The sequence below is a fragment of the Vanellus vanellus genome (genome assembly GCF_965231255.1).
Source record: "Vanellus vanellus genome assembly, chromosome: 4".
In the NCBI taxonomy this organism is placed as follows: domain Eukaryota; kingdom Metazoa; phylum Chordata; class Aves; order Charadriiformes; family Charadriidae; genus Vanellus; species Vanellus vanellus.
In genome coordinates, this window is record NC_138909.1 from 49,992,315 (window position 1) to 50,008,761 (window position 16,447).

Genomic DNA, 16,447 nt, shown 5'->3' on the forward strand with positions numbered 1-16,447 from the left:
TAAAAAGTAGAACAAGCTAATGAGAAAGAGCAAAGTAAGTCTGCGGGAAGAGCATGGTGGGTGTATGGAAACTTATCTGTAATAGCCTTCAGAAAAGCTAAATGCAAAATGCTGCCAAACACAGTATACATAGAGAGATCTTAAGAAACCAGTAAAATAAAGAAAAAAATCCCAGTGCAGCTTCTTGGCTAGCTCCGCCAGGTGACTCTGCCCTACAAAGGACATTTCAATTTTATTTTTTCTTAGATGATGTGTATTTCAACTGATGGTGCTTTGGGACAGTGTGGAAGAAGGTATCATCATGTGCTGTTTGCTTCTTGGCAATGCAGAAAAATGCTGTAGACCAGGATGTATAGCCTGCCTGTGGTTAAGTTGATGTACTATGGAGTTGAGAAGGAAGTTTGAAGCCTTAAAGGATTTTTCCTGTATGTAAAGCTTCAGGCTGAAAAGTTGGGGGATTACTGATCTAGCAGTTTTCTTGAATGTAGAAAGCGCAAGCTGTCACAGTGACCGTAGTTATAAGCACCTGATACCTTGTGTATTTACAGCCTCTAAAAGTAAGGTGCTAATGAATTTATATGGGATACAGGCACTGATATTTCTATTACTCTACATGTGGAATTTCTGAAGTGATGTTGGTAAATCAGTACTAGTCGGTAAATTAATGCATTGCCTTCCCAATTTATTGATGCCAGTGCACTAGGGGACAGGCAGTGTTGCCTAACTGCTTTAGCAAGGAATGTTTCCTGTCTTGCCTTTGATCGTAGATGATCAGGATGAGTGCTTTCTCCATGCTACACCTGCACCAGAGCGTACTCTGCACTGGCCCCTCACCTGCACCCTGGTTTTGTGGGAAGAATACTCAAATCTGCAGCCCAGAAGGGAGCAGCGATGTATTCTGGTCCAGCCCCAACCTAGAGACTTCTGGCAGTGTTCAGGCTATGCTTCCACTTATGTATTGCTTTGTCAGATACAAGTCTAAATGAAGGTGGTGTGTGAATTGCTACGATGTGCCTTATCTGTTTTGTTAAAGAGGGTAATATTTACTGTTGTTTGCCATCCTCTTGATTTCATCTCGGTCAAAGCATCCATTAATTTTTTCCTAATTTACACGAGCAGAAATTATTTTAAAATCAGGCTCTATGTATTTATTTCGGTACTTTTTTCAAGACTATATGCTATGAAGTATCTTTCAGACCCTCCACCCCTCAACAAAATGCTCAAACCTAAATGTACTTTTTGTAAGTTATGCTATTTACATTCTGAATGTCACTTAATATAGCCAATAGACAAGGATAGATGGGTTCTGTATTGATTGTATTTTCTGGCATTCTTACTTTATGGCAGTGGTGTAGTATGAGGGTTACAGAATTCAGAAAGAGGTATACTTATAGTCACCTTTTTGATGGGATGTAGTTTTGAGGAAAGGTGTCTTTTAACCGACCCGTCCTTTACAAAGAACATCTACATTCCTTTCACCCAGAATATTTTTGTTGCCTGATGCAGAGCTAGTCTAAAAAGAACAAAAAAGTTGTGTTAGTTTATTTCTTCCTTAAGCTGCATGAAAAAAAGCACTGGAATATTTCTTCGCGTTTAACAATAACTTTTTATTACTTTAAAATTTCGAATTTTCTGTGCTCTGGAAATTCTGTGTATGACTCAGAAAGGCTGGGTGAATATCATCATAGATTATTAAAAGGGAGTTATTTTGATGCAGACTATTTAATTGTTTTTCTGAAGCCAAGCATCTATTTGACTAAGATCGTAGTGAAGAAAAGTACCTACTAGAAAGATACAACAACATCCTGCTCCTTTAGATGTGGCCAAGGCTGCTCTGAGCTCAGATGACTGCATTGAAGATTCAGGTGCTTGCTGTCAAAATTTTGAATGACTTTGTGCCTACAACCACTCCAAAAGGAAGAGCAAAGAGGGAAATGAAGCTTTTAACAACTCATTTTTGTCCTCTCTAGGTTACTGGACCAGGCAATTTTTTCTTTTCCTACTGTCCTGATGGATTTCAGTGAGCTAGGGAGGAGAAAGGCTCAAAATACACTGTGGAATCTAACTTTTGTATATGTTGTTTGCTTGCTTGTTTAACTAGGGACAGGGGGCCCTGTCTGAGAGACTAAGGAGCTTTAGCATGCAGGATCTTTCGACGATTCGTGGAGACAGCAGCAGCGCTGTTCCTCCTTCGGTCACTGTACGAACAAGTAGCAAACAGAGCCAGCCAAAAACATCCAGAAGTGCATCAGAAGGCACTGGCAGCTCAGGTAAGTGCTGGTGTTATTTTCAGTATTGTGTTGTCCGGAATATCACACAGCTGAATGAAGTCATGTAGTTGGCAGGAATATATAGAAACAGACCTTGCAGGCAGCACATACCAGAATTCACAGGACACAGACACGCTGTTGAGTGTCTTGGCACTTATGAGAAAAAACAGTATCATCATTTGATGGTTACTATTCCTGGCTGATACCAAGGACTAGACTTGAACATGCAAGGGAGCCAGCATCAGTACTTGTAACTTGAGCTGAAAAGTTAGGCTCTGGACTGGGGGCTGCAAGCTGTGGTGGATTTTCAATTAGAGGGGCTAATTGAAGTGCAAAAAGGGGGGATAAGAATGCACAGTGGTGGGCAAGGGTCATTTTTATCAAAGCCTCTCTCTCTTATGTCATCTAAACATAAATGTGAGTTCTAATGGATATCTGGTTTGAATTAGGCCCACTTGTGCTTCTTCTGAACAGTACAGTAGCTGTTACAACGCTTGACAGTTGTAGTTTCAGAACTTTATCACTGATGAAACCTACTGAGAAATAAAACCCATATAAAGCACTCCTAGAAGCAGAGACCAAGATCTCTTTACAATGTGAAGGATGTCTGCATAAGCACTGTTATGGAAAACAAGTCGCTCTGAAGGGTAATAGTTTGTTTTCAAATTCTGAAAGAACAAAGGGAAGAAACATCACGGTGGGAATAAAATCCATTCCTGAGGATTTACTTACAAAAATTTATTTCAAGCGTGGTTGAAGTAATCTTTGTGAGCCCAGGTCCAAAACATTTAATTAGTGACAGGTTTTCAGATTAGATCTCAAAAATTGAGACATGGAGGGTTATCCCAAGCAGGGGGTTCCAGATGGCTTCTGGGATTCCCAAATACCACCAAAGATCGTGCAACTCAACTGCTGTGATGAGAAGCCACAGAAAGTTGCAGGCGTGTTGCACTTGGTAGCTTGTGAAACATATGTTGGCAAGTTTGAAATTTAGCAGTTTTAGCTTGTGTGTGTTGAGGTCTGTGCAAACATTCACTGTTTCAAGCCTGTGTAGATTGCTACCCTTCTAGTTTGCTTTAATTTTGGAATGTATTAGAAATGTCTTGTCTCGTCCCTCCTAAAGACTATCATTCAAGCCCTTTACAAATTCTGAGAATTACAGCTCACAGACTTCTCTGTTTGGATTTCTTTTTTTTTTTTAACATCATCTGTTGAATAAATTCTCTTTACGGGTAAACTGAAACAGCTAATGTTGGTGCACAGTGGTTTTATTCTGATGTTTACATAAGGTTTTGTATACACTTCTCTTGAAATAATCAATCTGAAAGCAAAGTGTTCACACACAGAATATAAAACTCTTCCTCAAAAAAAAAAAATCACATGTCATTTGGACCAAAATAACAAATGGCACAAACAATACATAATTTAGTTATCTTAATTCCATGTTGTGTAGAGCAGCCTTTGTAGTTTTGTTCTTAAAGCAGTGAACTCAGCTCACCTGGCCACAAGCTCCTGTCTTAACAGACAAAAATTTTTGGTTTTGATCTGGTTTCATATCAATGCTGTACAAGGGTCTCTCAAAATGAATGTCTGGAAAACTCAATTGTTCATAAACTTTTTAAACTGAGCCTAGTGTTTGTCACAAATTTCTGGATCTGAGTAATTTGAGGTTTTGTTTTTAATTCTTTTTTTTAATGAAATCAACACAGATTTGCAAAATCTGCCAAAACCTTTATCTGTCCCATTTCACTTAGTAATTTCACTGAGGTCCCTAACCTAGGAAAACCTGCTTGCAGGCCCCTTCTCCATCTACAGACAGTATGGAGTGGCACCTCCAGAGGATGATTTCACTCACACATGGTGGCATCATGCTGTGTGGAAGACCACAGTTTTGCTCTCACTTTTAATCAGATTAGGTAGTCCTGGTCTTTCTAGTCCTTGTGCTGTTTTGTGTGGACACGATTATATATGTAGTCAGAATGTCTAGAGGGTTGAATTGATCACAGTTCTAACTAGTGCGCGCACACGTGTGTGTTGATGGAAAAGTGTGATCTATCAGCCAGACTGTATCACTTTGTGAGGGCTATATTCGGGGTGAAACAACGCTGTTCTAGTCACACTGAGCCCAGACATGGTCCCATCGCTCCACCTTCTATATTTGTTTAGTTGGATTGCTGCACATAAGCAAGGGGTAGAACGAATTTGCTACTCCCTATTAATTAGTGTGCTATATATACACATGTAATATATACATATATGAGTTATGTGCGTGATCAGTCGCTACAGAACAGCTGACACACGGCTCTTTTTCCTGTCCCAAAGCCCTTAGATAACACAAATGTTCATGTCAGCAGTCTCTGCTGTCTCACAGAAACATTAGACTTCTCTTTATATTCCTGCTTTAGAGATAATGGGACTTAGTCTGACATCAGAGGGAGTCAGCAAAAATACCCTGGATTATCTGTTTGACATGAGGAGGACTCAGCTGAAGACCTCACCTTTCTTGTAAAAGGTCTTTCTAGCCAGCTGTTAGAAAGCCTGACAGCAGTATCTGGGATACACAAAATGACTTTAAGAACATTAATAGAGAACCTGGTTGGAGCTGCAAACAATGTACCCTTGGTCTGAGTAGAAATCATGCTTTATGAAGACATTTAGGGAAGACTTGAAGGAATGGGTCCTGTGTTTGCAGAAGAAGCAGTGTGGTGGTTAGGAGGCAAGGCTGTGAGTTAGGACACATGAATTCACACCTCACTTTATTGCAAAATACTGGTATGACCTGGAGTGAAGCTTTGTTCCTCAGTGTGTCTGTAAAACAGAACAAATTGTACTTCCCAGGTCCTGAAAGCCATATGTGGTAGAAGATGCTTGTGTATTTTAAGATCAATACCTTAGAAGATTTATTATGTGGCTTTCCTGTACACCTTAGTTGAGTGATTTTAACATGTAAAATACCTGTGGAAAAGTCCTGTCTCTGAACTGATCCCAGTTTTGCAAGAAGATTTCTGTTTGTAGTAACATCTTTCTATCTTGCTACTATTTCTGAGAAGTTTCTGGGCAACTGAAATGTCCCTTTTCATGTTTTCCCTTCTTTTATTCTGTCCTCTGTTTCCCAGTCCAGGCATCTGAGAAACTGCATGTGGGTGTGCTGGGATCTTGATGACTTGCTGATCTGAATGCCACTCTTAGACCTTCCTCTGCCATTTGTTCATTCAGGTGCTTTCACCCATTTCCCTACATCCTCCATCCATACCAACCTATTGCAGTCCTCTGCAGGTGCAGCGCTCTGCCTGAGTTTACAAATGATCAGTAACTGTGGCAGGGACAGGAACCTGAAGTGTTATTTTGGCTGCATATGTTGAGGAGTGCTGCTGCCCGTGGGGTTTGGCTGAGGAAGGGGGGCATTGCTAGGCCACAGCCAACCTTACAGGTGGAAAAAGCGAGCACTGCTGTAGCAGTTGTAACCCTTTTGGCTTTGGGATTGGCATCTCCATGCCTTGGAGTGTGTCTGAGCATCACAGATTGCCTATGGGAGTGCTTTTAAAGTTCCCTTTATTTCTTTCATATGTCTGTCAGGGCTGTACAAAGGCTGAAGAATTAGTTTTGCATCTAGCACAGGCTTTTAATTTTCTCAGCAGGAGAGACAGCCATGTCAAAGAGAGAATAGCAGCCTTAAGATAACGAGATGTCAAGTGCTACCCTCAGGTGATGGAATGGCCTAGCTATGGTCGTTCAAGCTGTCAAGTAGTAAAGACCTGTGGACTCAGGAAGAAATCCCGAGTTTGATCCAGATTAAAAATACTTTCTTGTACTATTTTTGAGGGATTATTTTTAACTCAGACCAATTTGCTGATCCACTTTACTGGGAGCATCCAAAATAACTGTTTTGGGAGACCTTTGGGAAGATATGTTTTGAGATCAAGAGGCCAGGAACTGGAAGCTCCTCAAGCCAGCTTTGCTACTGAACGAATGTTGCATGGAAGCACACCCTCACTTACAAAAGCGAGGCAGAGACGGGAGATGGCTCTTTAGGTTAAGGTTACAGGACTTTAGACGGGTCCCATCCCCTGAGCAATGAGAACACAGCCAGATCTGTGGAACTTGTTGTTGCTAGTTCCAATCCTGTTGTGGGACTGTGTTCAAGAGCAGATATGATATATGAAAGAAAGTGATTTGGAAAGACAAGGGGACGAAGAGAGGTCTGTTGTCTTCCCTCACAGATGAGACTGCTGAAACTCAAGTTTGTCGGTATGAAACCCCCACCCACCTGTGAGCACCAGGAGTGGTTCAGGTTCTGGTTTCACATTTCTTGGGCATGTTTTCAAGCCCACTGAAACCCATGAAAAAACTCTTCTGACACTAGTGGGCTTTGGCTGTTGCCAAAAGCTGGCTGCAGGACCATGCTGTACTCAGGCTACATTAAATAACCACTCAGCTTGTTTCATTTCCATTGTTGTTATTTTTGTAATGTGTCTTGTGCTCGTTAGATGGATTTGTGACGCTCTGAATCCCCTCTTGACACAAAGCACCATGTGAAGAGCTTGGGTTTTAGTAACAACCACATGCAGACACAGCAAAGGTTTATTTTTGCCTGCTGAAGAGTGTCTTATGAGGCCACGAAATAGAATATGCAAGAGCTGCCTTTGAGACAAGGAGAATTATTCCTTCTTTTCCTCTACCTTTTGCTGTCTTTGCTGCTTTTCAATGGTGCCTGCTATACAATGAGCAGTCCTGCTCATGTGGATGGCCTTCTGCAGCAGGACTGCTCAGTGTATACTGGGGTCCATGTGTATTCATACCTGTCCCACAGAAAGACCCTTGTCCTCCGCCTCACACCCGGTCAAAAGCCCCACGCAGATGACAGAAAGGGGCAAAAGCTGTGTCGTGGTTTAGGTTCTAAAATCTGGCTGCTTTTGCCATGATTTGTGTGTGGCTGCTGACCCCAGACACAGCACATTATGTGAGGCATTGCCACTGCTCCTGTGAAGCACATGCATGCTTTCCTTTGATGTACACCAAGGAAACACAATGGTTTGGTTGCTCTTCCTCCACATAGTGGGCCCATCATCACTTTATCTGTTCTTTTGCTTTGCACTTAGTTCAGGATTTCTTGATTTAGCGTCCTGGTAGCCTGATGATAGCCTGTGATATTTTAACTTGGATGCAGATTCCAACCTGTGCTTCTTCTGCAGGCAGAACTGCCCCTTTCCTTTGGCAACTGTAAATGTCATGTGGCTATTCATTGTCATGGAAAATTGAAAGCTTCAGAACAACATTTCCAAATATTTTTCAAGGCAATCTGTTGTTCTGGAAAATGTCCAGTAACAATCCATATACAGATGTGTCTTTATTAACAATGGGGGGGCTTCTGCAGATAAAACTTGTTCTCTTGCGATGGCTGGTGAATGACAGATGTGACTTGAGGAGTGGGATATTGGCTGCTATGTCACACAGCTCAATTCCATAGCTGATGCAAACATATCTCACAGTTGCTGATGTCAGTGGAAACCTCCAGTGTGGGTTGGGTACTGAAGGCCAGCCTTGCTTTTGGGTGAGTCAATGGGACATACCTCAGTAGCAGGAGATTTGTGTTGCATCATGGGACGGTCAGTGTCCAGAGCTGACACTGTCTGGGCCAGAGGATCACATATTACCGAGCCACCCTCTGTATTACCCAGACCGAGTGTCCTTTCTGCTTAAGCTTACCCCAGGCAGACATCATTCTCAGCTGGAATGATTTCAAAGCAGAAAGGCACAGTGTGCTTTCTGATACTCTCCGCTCCTCTGTGCAGGAGGCTGTTTCTTGGTTTTGCACTTAAGTGCTGAAGGCTTTGCATGACAGAACAAATGTGGGGGAATATCAGTATTCAGAATACGTCTGGATAGTTCAGTCCCCACCAACCAGGAAAACTCCACGAAGACGTGCAAGAACAACCTGTATGTATATGTTGTATGAGCTCTCAGAGAATAAACAGTCATAAAACTGTGATCAGCGACCTTCTGATCTAAACCCATAGCAGATCTCTTGAGGTTGGTTGAGACTCATCTCTTTTATACGAAGGCCATAGTTTCACAGCAGCATCCAGCCAATGTGAACCAGCACTCCTGTTGAAAGGGTATGAACCAACTGCTTGCTTCTGCCCCATACTGTCCTATCCCTTGGACATGTTTAAATCTTACTTATATATGCCGACCCCAGGCAGGGAGCTGGTTCAAGTTAAATGCTGTTTCTTGCTTCCAGTTTGCTCTGGACCTGTGTCAGATCCTCGAGCTCATAGAGAGCAGCAGCAGCACAGACATCAGCAATGGGACAAGGAAAGCAGAGGCCAGAGTGCAAGGGGGAACGGGACATCTGTTTTGAGCAGCAGCACTATTTTGTGCTGGTTTAAAATGACTGTGAAACTATGGACGACCTTTCAGTGTCTACAGTGCAGGGTAATTATGACCAAAGAAATCACGCAGAGCTCAAACTTCTTTTTTCACCAAAAGCTTTTTTGTTCTGGAGTCATTGATGCCACTGTGAGGATTAGATTGGAAGGTTCAAGCTGGAAATTATTTCTGGGCTGTTTCCTGGAACACAAGCTATCCACAAGATGAAGCTGTTAAGGTCACACTTTTATGAACAACTGTGAATCACCTGCATTTGCACTGAAGGGTGCAATGCAATTCTCTTGGTTGCTTTTATTCTTACAGCAATTCCACCAAAATATAACTCTTGCAGGACTCCTCAGCATATCCCTGATTTAGGAAGATCAGGGATCTGTGGATAGTTTTTCTTCAGAAGCTGCATGAATGGCTGCACCAGTGCTTTTAGAAGTCTAAATCTACTGAAAAAAATCCAGGCATGTAGCAATACAAGTCCCAGTATTGCATCCTGTGTTTATTGTCATACAACCTTTTGCACTGTGTTACCCATCGCTTATCTACACTCCTAGGTCCCTCTAGTCAGGAGTTATTTCTGTTTACTGATCTGAGAACAGAGCCAGGGAGCTGTACGTAATCCCAGCCTTAACACCCATTAGGCACACAGCCTAGGGTGAGGCACGTTCCTAGGCCTGTGCTCCATGCTGGTGAATAGAGACGATCATCTGTCTATGCACACAGGGGCCATGAGGTCCACCTCAAAATGATGCCAAGTGTTTTCTGAGAGATAGTAGCTTAGCCTGATGAGTTTCTAATGCTCAGCTCCTCTTTCAGTGTGCACGTGTTGCTCGGTATGCCGACTCCTCAGAGGTGAGTGCTGGATTTCCTGCGCCCCGATACCCATGCATCCTTTTTGGGCATGGCTGTGTTCCCCAGCCTGGCTTGCTCCTGCCGCTCTTACTCACTGGGTTTCCTAACACTAGAGGAACAAACCAGGGGAAGGGCAGGCTGCAAGTGAGTTTGTGAGCTCTGTGTGTGCTGATGGCAAGTATTGCAGTGCTTCTCACCTTACTGACCTGTGTTACCCAAGGCTGGGGAGTGTTTCTCTAGAGAAAAAAAATCGGTTATTTCTGTTCTAGAGGATGTGCCACTGTCCTTGCTGCACCAGTGTAACTCCTCAACCCTGTATGCCCCAGTGCTAGTGTAAAACCACTGGGGACGCAGCAAGAGCAAATCTTCCTCAGTCCCAGCCCCGTTTTTCTGTGTTCCCTAAGGATTGGCAAGTGTTTCTGCCTTGGTGGAGAGGACATTTGTGTTTGGGATGAGCGGGGTAAATAACAGAGCCCAGTGGCAGCCCCTGGTATGATGAAACAGGGTTGGACAGACTGTCCCTGCTTTAGTCTGTGCTAAAGCCATTTTTGAAAAATGTCCCACTGTCCCCAGCATTTCTTGTGTTTACAAACTTAGGAGTGTAGTGAATGGTTTAGCTGCTGGTGGTCTTTTCAATGCTGTGCCAGTCAGCTTGGTTGCTAAGAGCTGAGCTGTATCACTTCTGCATTTTGTCCCAGTGGCAGATGAAAGGAGGGGGAGGCCTCTGATTTGGGCATGCCAGAGGATGGAGCTGCCAAGCAGCTTGTCTAGGGAGAAAGAAGAAATCGAGCCTGGCAGTGTCTCATGTTGGTGGAAGCAAAAGACCTTCATAAGGCCTTTACTGCTCATCTCATGTGCTTTTTGCTTGTTTTGGACACTGCAATCAACCTGGGGATGGCAACACAGGGACTGATCACAGTGCTGCCACCATGCTGCAGACATTGCTGCTGGCTGTGTCACTTCCAGGGTACGAGGGTATGCATTCCCACTGCCTTGCTCCTGATGTGCCATGCAGCCCTGTGCAGCATTAGTGCTTGGAGGCTGGTGATCCCAGCCTGACACTGTCTCCTTGCAGACTGCCTAGGTGGCAAATCAACCCTCATATTTTGTTTGTCACCTTCCCTGTTGTCCTTTTCTGGTTCTTTGCACTAGCACATTTGGGCTGAGTGTGCCACTGAGCAGAACAAAGCCTGTTTAAGGCGGTATCTGTTTAAGCAATCACAAAACACTGTATTCACAGTCTAATTTATTAGCACCCTTCTAATTTTAGCCTAAACCAATTTTAAGGATTTGACTTCAAAGTGTTATTTATAAAGAGAATCACTGGATCCTTAGGTGCCTAATAGTCATGAGTTAATCTCAGGAAAGTAATTTAATGGTACTAAAACAGTAATCGGTCCAATATATTTACAAATTGAGCCCAAAGTCATGTTGATCTGGTTTAAATTGTGAACCCTGTCTTTCAGATTGGCTTGTTTTACTATTCCTCATTCCCCCCCCCCGCCCCCGACGTAATCCAGTCCCTTGGACCATGTCAATAGGGCTATGCTGAGGCTCTATCACATAGAGAGTTCATTCTGTCTCCACAGGCTGCCCTTTCTCTGTCTCCAAGGCAATAGATGCATTAATGCACTCTCAGACAACGGTCTGCCATTTAAAATGCTCCTTTGTAAGTGCAGCTTTGGTAGCTTTGAGAGCTGACTACGTAATGTGAACACATTTTCTCAATGCCACAAAAGGCAGGGGCAAGAAAGAAGCTAAGTTTGTTTAGCTAGGACTAAGTTGTCCTAAACTATTGGGACTCATCTTTCCCTGGCACAAACTTTTGTGTAGCCAGTTTCAGAGTACAGTTGTTAACAGTACACGTTTCCAAAGAGTTTATAAGCTAAATGGGCAGATAGTCAAGCCTTACCTCAAGCAGGAGTATTAGAGGCTGGTTTAGAGCTGCGACGCAGCCTTTTTGACAGGAGCAGTTACCTTAATGCTCTTGTGGGTGAAACTCCGTTGTTTCTTTCACTGGCTGACTCACAGAAACCATTACAACTCTTAGGTGTGCATAGGCTGGTGGGAGCAAAAGTCTGCCCATCCTGCTCCCTAGATAATATCCTGAGAGAAGCACTGGACAAGATAAAAATAGTTTGGGCCAAAACACAGTGGTTTCATTAGGTTATGGCCTGCAGGTGCCATGGGACTGTGCATTTATGCAGAGACTGAAGGCCAGGCTGGGTGCAGCATGAGTTCCCCCTATCTGGGAACCGATCCGTCACTGGTGATGGGCTCCTCTGTCACTGAAGCTGTTTGCTTCATGGAAGAGGAGCTCTTTCCTGCCCAGTTGCCTCACTCCAGCTGGCCTCATGCTCTGCACATGATGAATCATTGACACAATTCAAGACATTCATCCTTCTTTGCTCTGGGCAGCTTCACTAAAGACAAGCATGTTCCACTATATGTACTCCAGCGTGTCTTCTTGACAGCTTCTGTGTCAGTTCTTCTTGCTCTTGTTCAGTGACAGGCCTTTGCTGGAAAAATTCCTTACAGGTCTTTACACAAGTTTCTGATTTATCTCTTCTATGTTCATAGCCTGTGGAAAGTCAGGCTGCAGCATTAAAGAACAATGATACATTTATGTAAGAGCTCTTTTTTCCCCCTTCAGGAAGGATGAAGTGAAAATCTCCAGAGATATCTGTTTGTCTTTTGGCAGTGCCTTGTAAATGCTTAAACACTGGTCAGTATTAAACAAGTTTGCTTGAAACTGGCATTTAAAAAGTAACAAATATTATGTTCGGTGGTATTCTCTCAACTAACGTCTCTTAGGTGCTGTTGCAAAGACCTATGGCATGGTTGAGAGGGAGGAACAATTTTAACCCTTGCAGAGAACCAATACATCTAGCAGATATTGAAGAATCAGCTGTGTATCAGGAGAACTGTTGTGGCTGCATGTACTTGAGGGGGCATTTAATACTAAAATGCTGATCAGGAGCCTTAGGCAATGTAAGAAATGTGCAAGGACGTTAATGATGAATGGGACTGTTATTTGAGTGTGCACCACAGGGTTGTGCTCCATAGTGGTGACTGATACAGTAATGTATGCCCTAAAAACTACAGCTCAGCAGTGACTGATGGTCACCCTAGCCAACAAATTCAGTCAACCATCCACAAGTTGTTGCAGCATAAAGCCAGCCCCTGGCATTTTCCTAATAAAATAAAGTTGGACCTCTTCCTACGTGTGATTGTCACCCTGAAGACAAGGTGACAGATCACACACAATCAGCACTACAGCTCAGCAAGGACCTTAATGGGACATTCACTTAATTGTGTTTTAAACAAATCACCTTAATAGGTATATTAGATGTATCCAACACCTCCTTTGTGGTATGCTACAAATTGCACATGAGATTATTACTGTGGAAAGTACTCTTAAAAAACTAATTGCCTTTGTATCAAGGGGGCTATTCGTATATCTCTGAACTAATTCAATTACATAGCGTAGGTGGTTTCGTTTTTGTTCTTAGCCAGTTTTGCTTCCAGCTCTTGTGCTGGGGATTTTTTTTAACCTTTCCATCATTGAACTTAAAGAACAAAGGACAACTTTCCATTGCTCTAGGCATTTTGTTCCCTAAAATTTCCCTTTACTAAACATTGAATCAAATTTTTACAGGGATTATTTGCATCACTTTGCAACAGTATCTCTGAATGGCAATTTGAGAGTTTCTCTAGGTATTTAAAAATACTTTCATACTTATTTTGGTTATTTCAGAGAAGGAAAACATTTCATAAAAAATCAATAGGTCCTTTAAATACATTTGCATTTTACCAACAGAAAGTTAAAACATTAATTGTTGTTTAATAAACTACAGTTGAACCACAAATATTATGAAAGCAAAGATGAAGTTTTCTGTGCTCTGAAACAATGTTCCTTCCCCCTCTATACCCAAATGTTTTCCCCTAACAGTTTATTCTTTCCTTTTCTCTATGTAAATATTATGGGACTCTGATGTAAGTGTTACCGATTGCATGAGTTTTCTTCTGAGGTGTTTGGAATAGACTAGCACTTAACAACTTAATCATTTGTGGGATGTGTTTTCATTAACGGATGACTTTGCTGATGTAATTAGACTTGTTTGCTTTGGTTGCATTTGACTTCAGCTTTGGAAAGGATGTCTGCCTCTGTTTTGTGGCTCGTGGGCAGTGTATGCTGGTGGAGTTGGCTGTTCCTAACTTCTTGATTTGGCAATGAAGGCTGTTGGGGAAGTACGACTTGGGTCAATGTCTTTTGGAAATTATGGCAAATTTATCTTTGTTGCAGGAAAAAGAAGCTGATCGCCATCTTAAAATAAATATCTGTTCTCTTACTCTTATTAAGTGGTGTGCAAACCTCTTTATATGAATTATCCCCTGGAAAGGCTTAGCTTTGGAGTGACTTTATGTTCCATTACAATAATACAATACCTTGCTCCTGGCTTATGTAGTCTGTGGCTGTGGTTTTCCCCATTGCTGCCGAGGAATCAGAGAGATGGGAGTATTGTGCCCAGCAAAATGAGGGGGTTTCCAGCTTCTCTCAAAGGTATTGGGGTGCCTGATTCCCACTGTAACTGTATTTAAGTGTCAAATTTTTTCAGAGGATCTAGATCAAAGTAATTTTCTTGTCTGTAATTAGAGTGGGCCAGGTCCTGTCCTCTGTTGTACTCGTGGAAATCCATAAGGAGTTACTCCGGATTTTACACAGCAGCATAGATCAGAGCCTGAATCAAAGCAATTGCTGAAAAAACCAGCACGCTACTGAATCCCATTTGTTGCTGTAGAAAAAGTTTTGCAAGTGGGATTTCTTAGCCTTTGTAGAATCACAGAGATTAAAGATGACGATGATCTGACCCTACATTCCCTTTTCTATGCTGAGTTGTTCCCTGTGGTGCATCTAATAGCTTAGATTCCAACTCTGCAGAGCACTCGATTGTCTACTTTAATTTGGAATATGCCCAGCTTCAGGGCTTCCCACACATTGGTTATATTGGTTCCCTTTGAAGGAATTAGGATAGGATGATAGGAACTGGAATTACAGGGTCCCTTTTCTTAGACTGTTTACAGTCAGATTCTGTCTTGCCTTAGTGAAGAGAGGAGAGTAATCTGGTCTGGGTACTGAAAAGACATTTGCAAGAGGCGACAGCAGTTTTAGCCCTGGCACACCAGCTGATTTCCCATTTCTGCAGTGATTCTGGCCCTCCACACAAAGGTATGGAACCCTAAGTGTAACAGGTGGATTCACCCAAAACATACCCCTCTCCGAGATGGGGAGTGAGGGTCTCCCAAAGACGAGAGAGCCAGGGGACACGTCTGGCATATGGTCCATGGTTTTACACAGCCACCTCCTGCCTGTGACACGGTCCCTGGGGCTGTCAACTGCTTCCCTGGAGCAGCGCATACTGCTGACTCTGTTGCTTTAGGGACATCTGATAGCCTGAGGCTCCACAGCCTCACATCCTAAAGAAACATGCAGGAGGTCACCTGAGGCCAAGTGCTGTCCTTGAGAACCCCGTGCCAGCCCTGACAACATGTTTTGCTCTGCAGTCTTAACCTTCTCCAGAAACAAACCTTGGTGTCCCAGAACCCATCCAGTCACTTTAAGCCTCCATCTCCTTTCTCACTAACTCCTCACATGTGTGCTTATTATTCTGGTTAATCTCCTGGTTTACATTTCCTCCTGAAGAGAGCTCACTCTCTTGGTGTAAAAAAATTAGGTTTTTATCCTGTCATCACTTTATTCACAAAAAAAGCAACTTCAGAGTTGTCACTCACACAGCAGCAGCCCTTCAGAGATGAGTTTTGTCCAGTCCCACAACAGCGTAATGCTATCCCAAATGTGGGACAAAGCCTGGCACCCCAGATCAATACAAAGATTGCCTACAATACAGATGTCCTTCCCAAGGCAAGATGGGCAGGGAATCCTTCCTTCTTGCTCTGGGTTTTAAAAAAAGGGCCCTGCGTATTCAAGATCTGCTCTTGTCAATGGTCAGAAATGTAGTGGAAAGGCCTGGGATACACCCACATTTCCCCTTCAGTGAGGCTGAAGCAAAACTGATTCCCATTTGGCTGGTTTTCAGTGCCTCATTCACAATGAGATGAACCAGGGGAGAAGACAACGACCTCAGCCCGACTTCCAGTAGACTCTACAGACCTCTCTGCTGCAGGGGACAAAGCAGTATGTGCCAGCTTGGAGGCTGAGCTCTCCTCTTGATCTTCACAGAAGCAGCTCCAGGACATTAGTGTGACACTCAGGCTGATGGGGAGAGCAGAGGAGCCTGCAGGAGGCTGTGCCTATGCTATGCCAGTCGTGGAGACAGGCAACGTGGGTGGCAGAGCTGCCTGGATATCTTTATTGCCCAGCACACAGTTTGAGAGACAGAATTATAATGGAGGAAATAACGTATGCTGGAAAAACACGGGCTTCACGGGAGCATTATCAGGGCTGACAGTTCCTTCTGTCTCCTTTTGCATTGGAGTGGCTGGCTGTAGGAGAAAGGGAACAGGGCAGATTTGCCTGATCATGTATGCTTCAGCAGCCAGTGTCTCCACACTCAGATCACTGAGTGCTCTAATTCTGGTTCTCTAACATCCCTCCATCCTGTTCCCTTTGAAGTCCTCTTTTTTTCCTAGGGAAAGCTGTTGTCTCCTGGCAGCAGCACATGGCTGGGTGTGACGGTGGACCACTGAAAACCTCAGTGAGGCAGTTTAAAGAAGTCCTGACTCACTTTTACAATCTGGAAACAAATTGCCTAAAGTCCAGCATGCAATCAACATCTGAAGGACCTCTGGGGAAGAGGGCAGGTGGAAGCAGTCAGATGAATTGGTGTTGGGGCAGTATCTGGCCTCCAGGCTGCACATTTGAATATGCCTGGTTCAGGCTTTGCTGAAAAAAACAGCATTTAAACCAAACTTGACTCCCTTTC

The 16,447-nt window shown here is 43.3% G+C and overlaps 1 protein-coding gene across 2 annotated transcripts in view; it reads left to right on the plus strand.

Moving 5' to 3' along the window:
- REEP1 (receptor accessory protein 1) overlaps positions 1-16,447 on the plus strand; it is a 73,552-nt gene that overhangs the window by 48,778 nt on the left and 8,327 nt on the right. The window contains exons 6-7 of one of the 2 annotated variants that reach the window (XM_082482284.1): positions 2,102-2,270; positions 9,468-9,503. In XM_082482284.1, coding sequence (XP_082338410.1) covers positions 2,102-2,270; positions 9,468-9,503 — 205 coding nt within the window. The remainder of the gene's footprint in view (positions 1-2,101; positions 2,271-9,467; positions 9,504-16,447) is intronic. The other variant, XM_082482283.1, reaches the window with a different exon arrangement.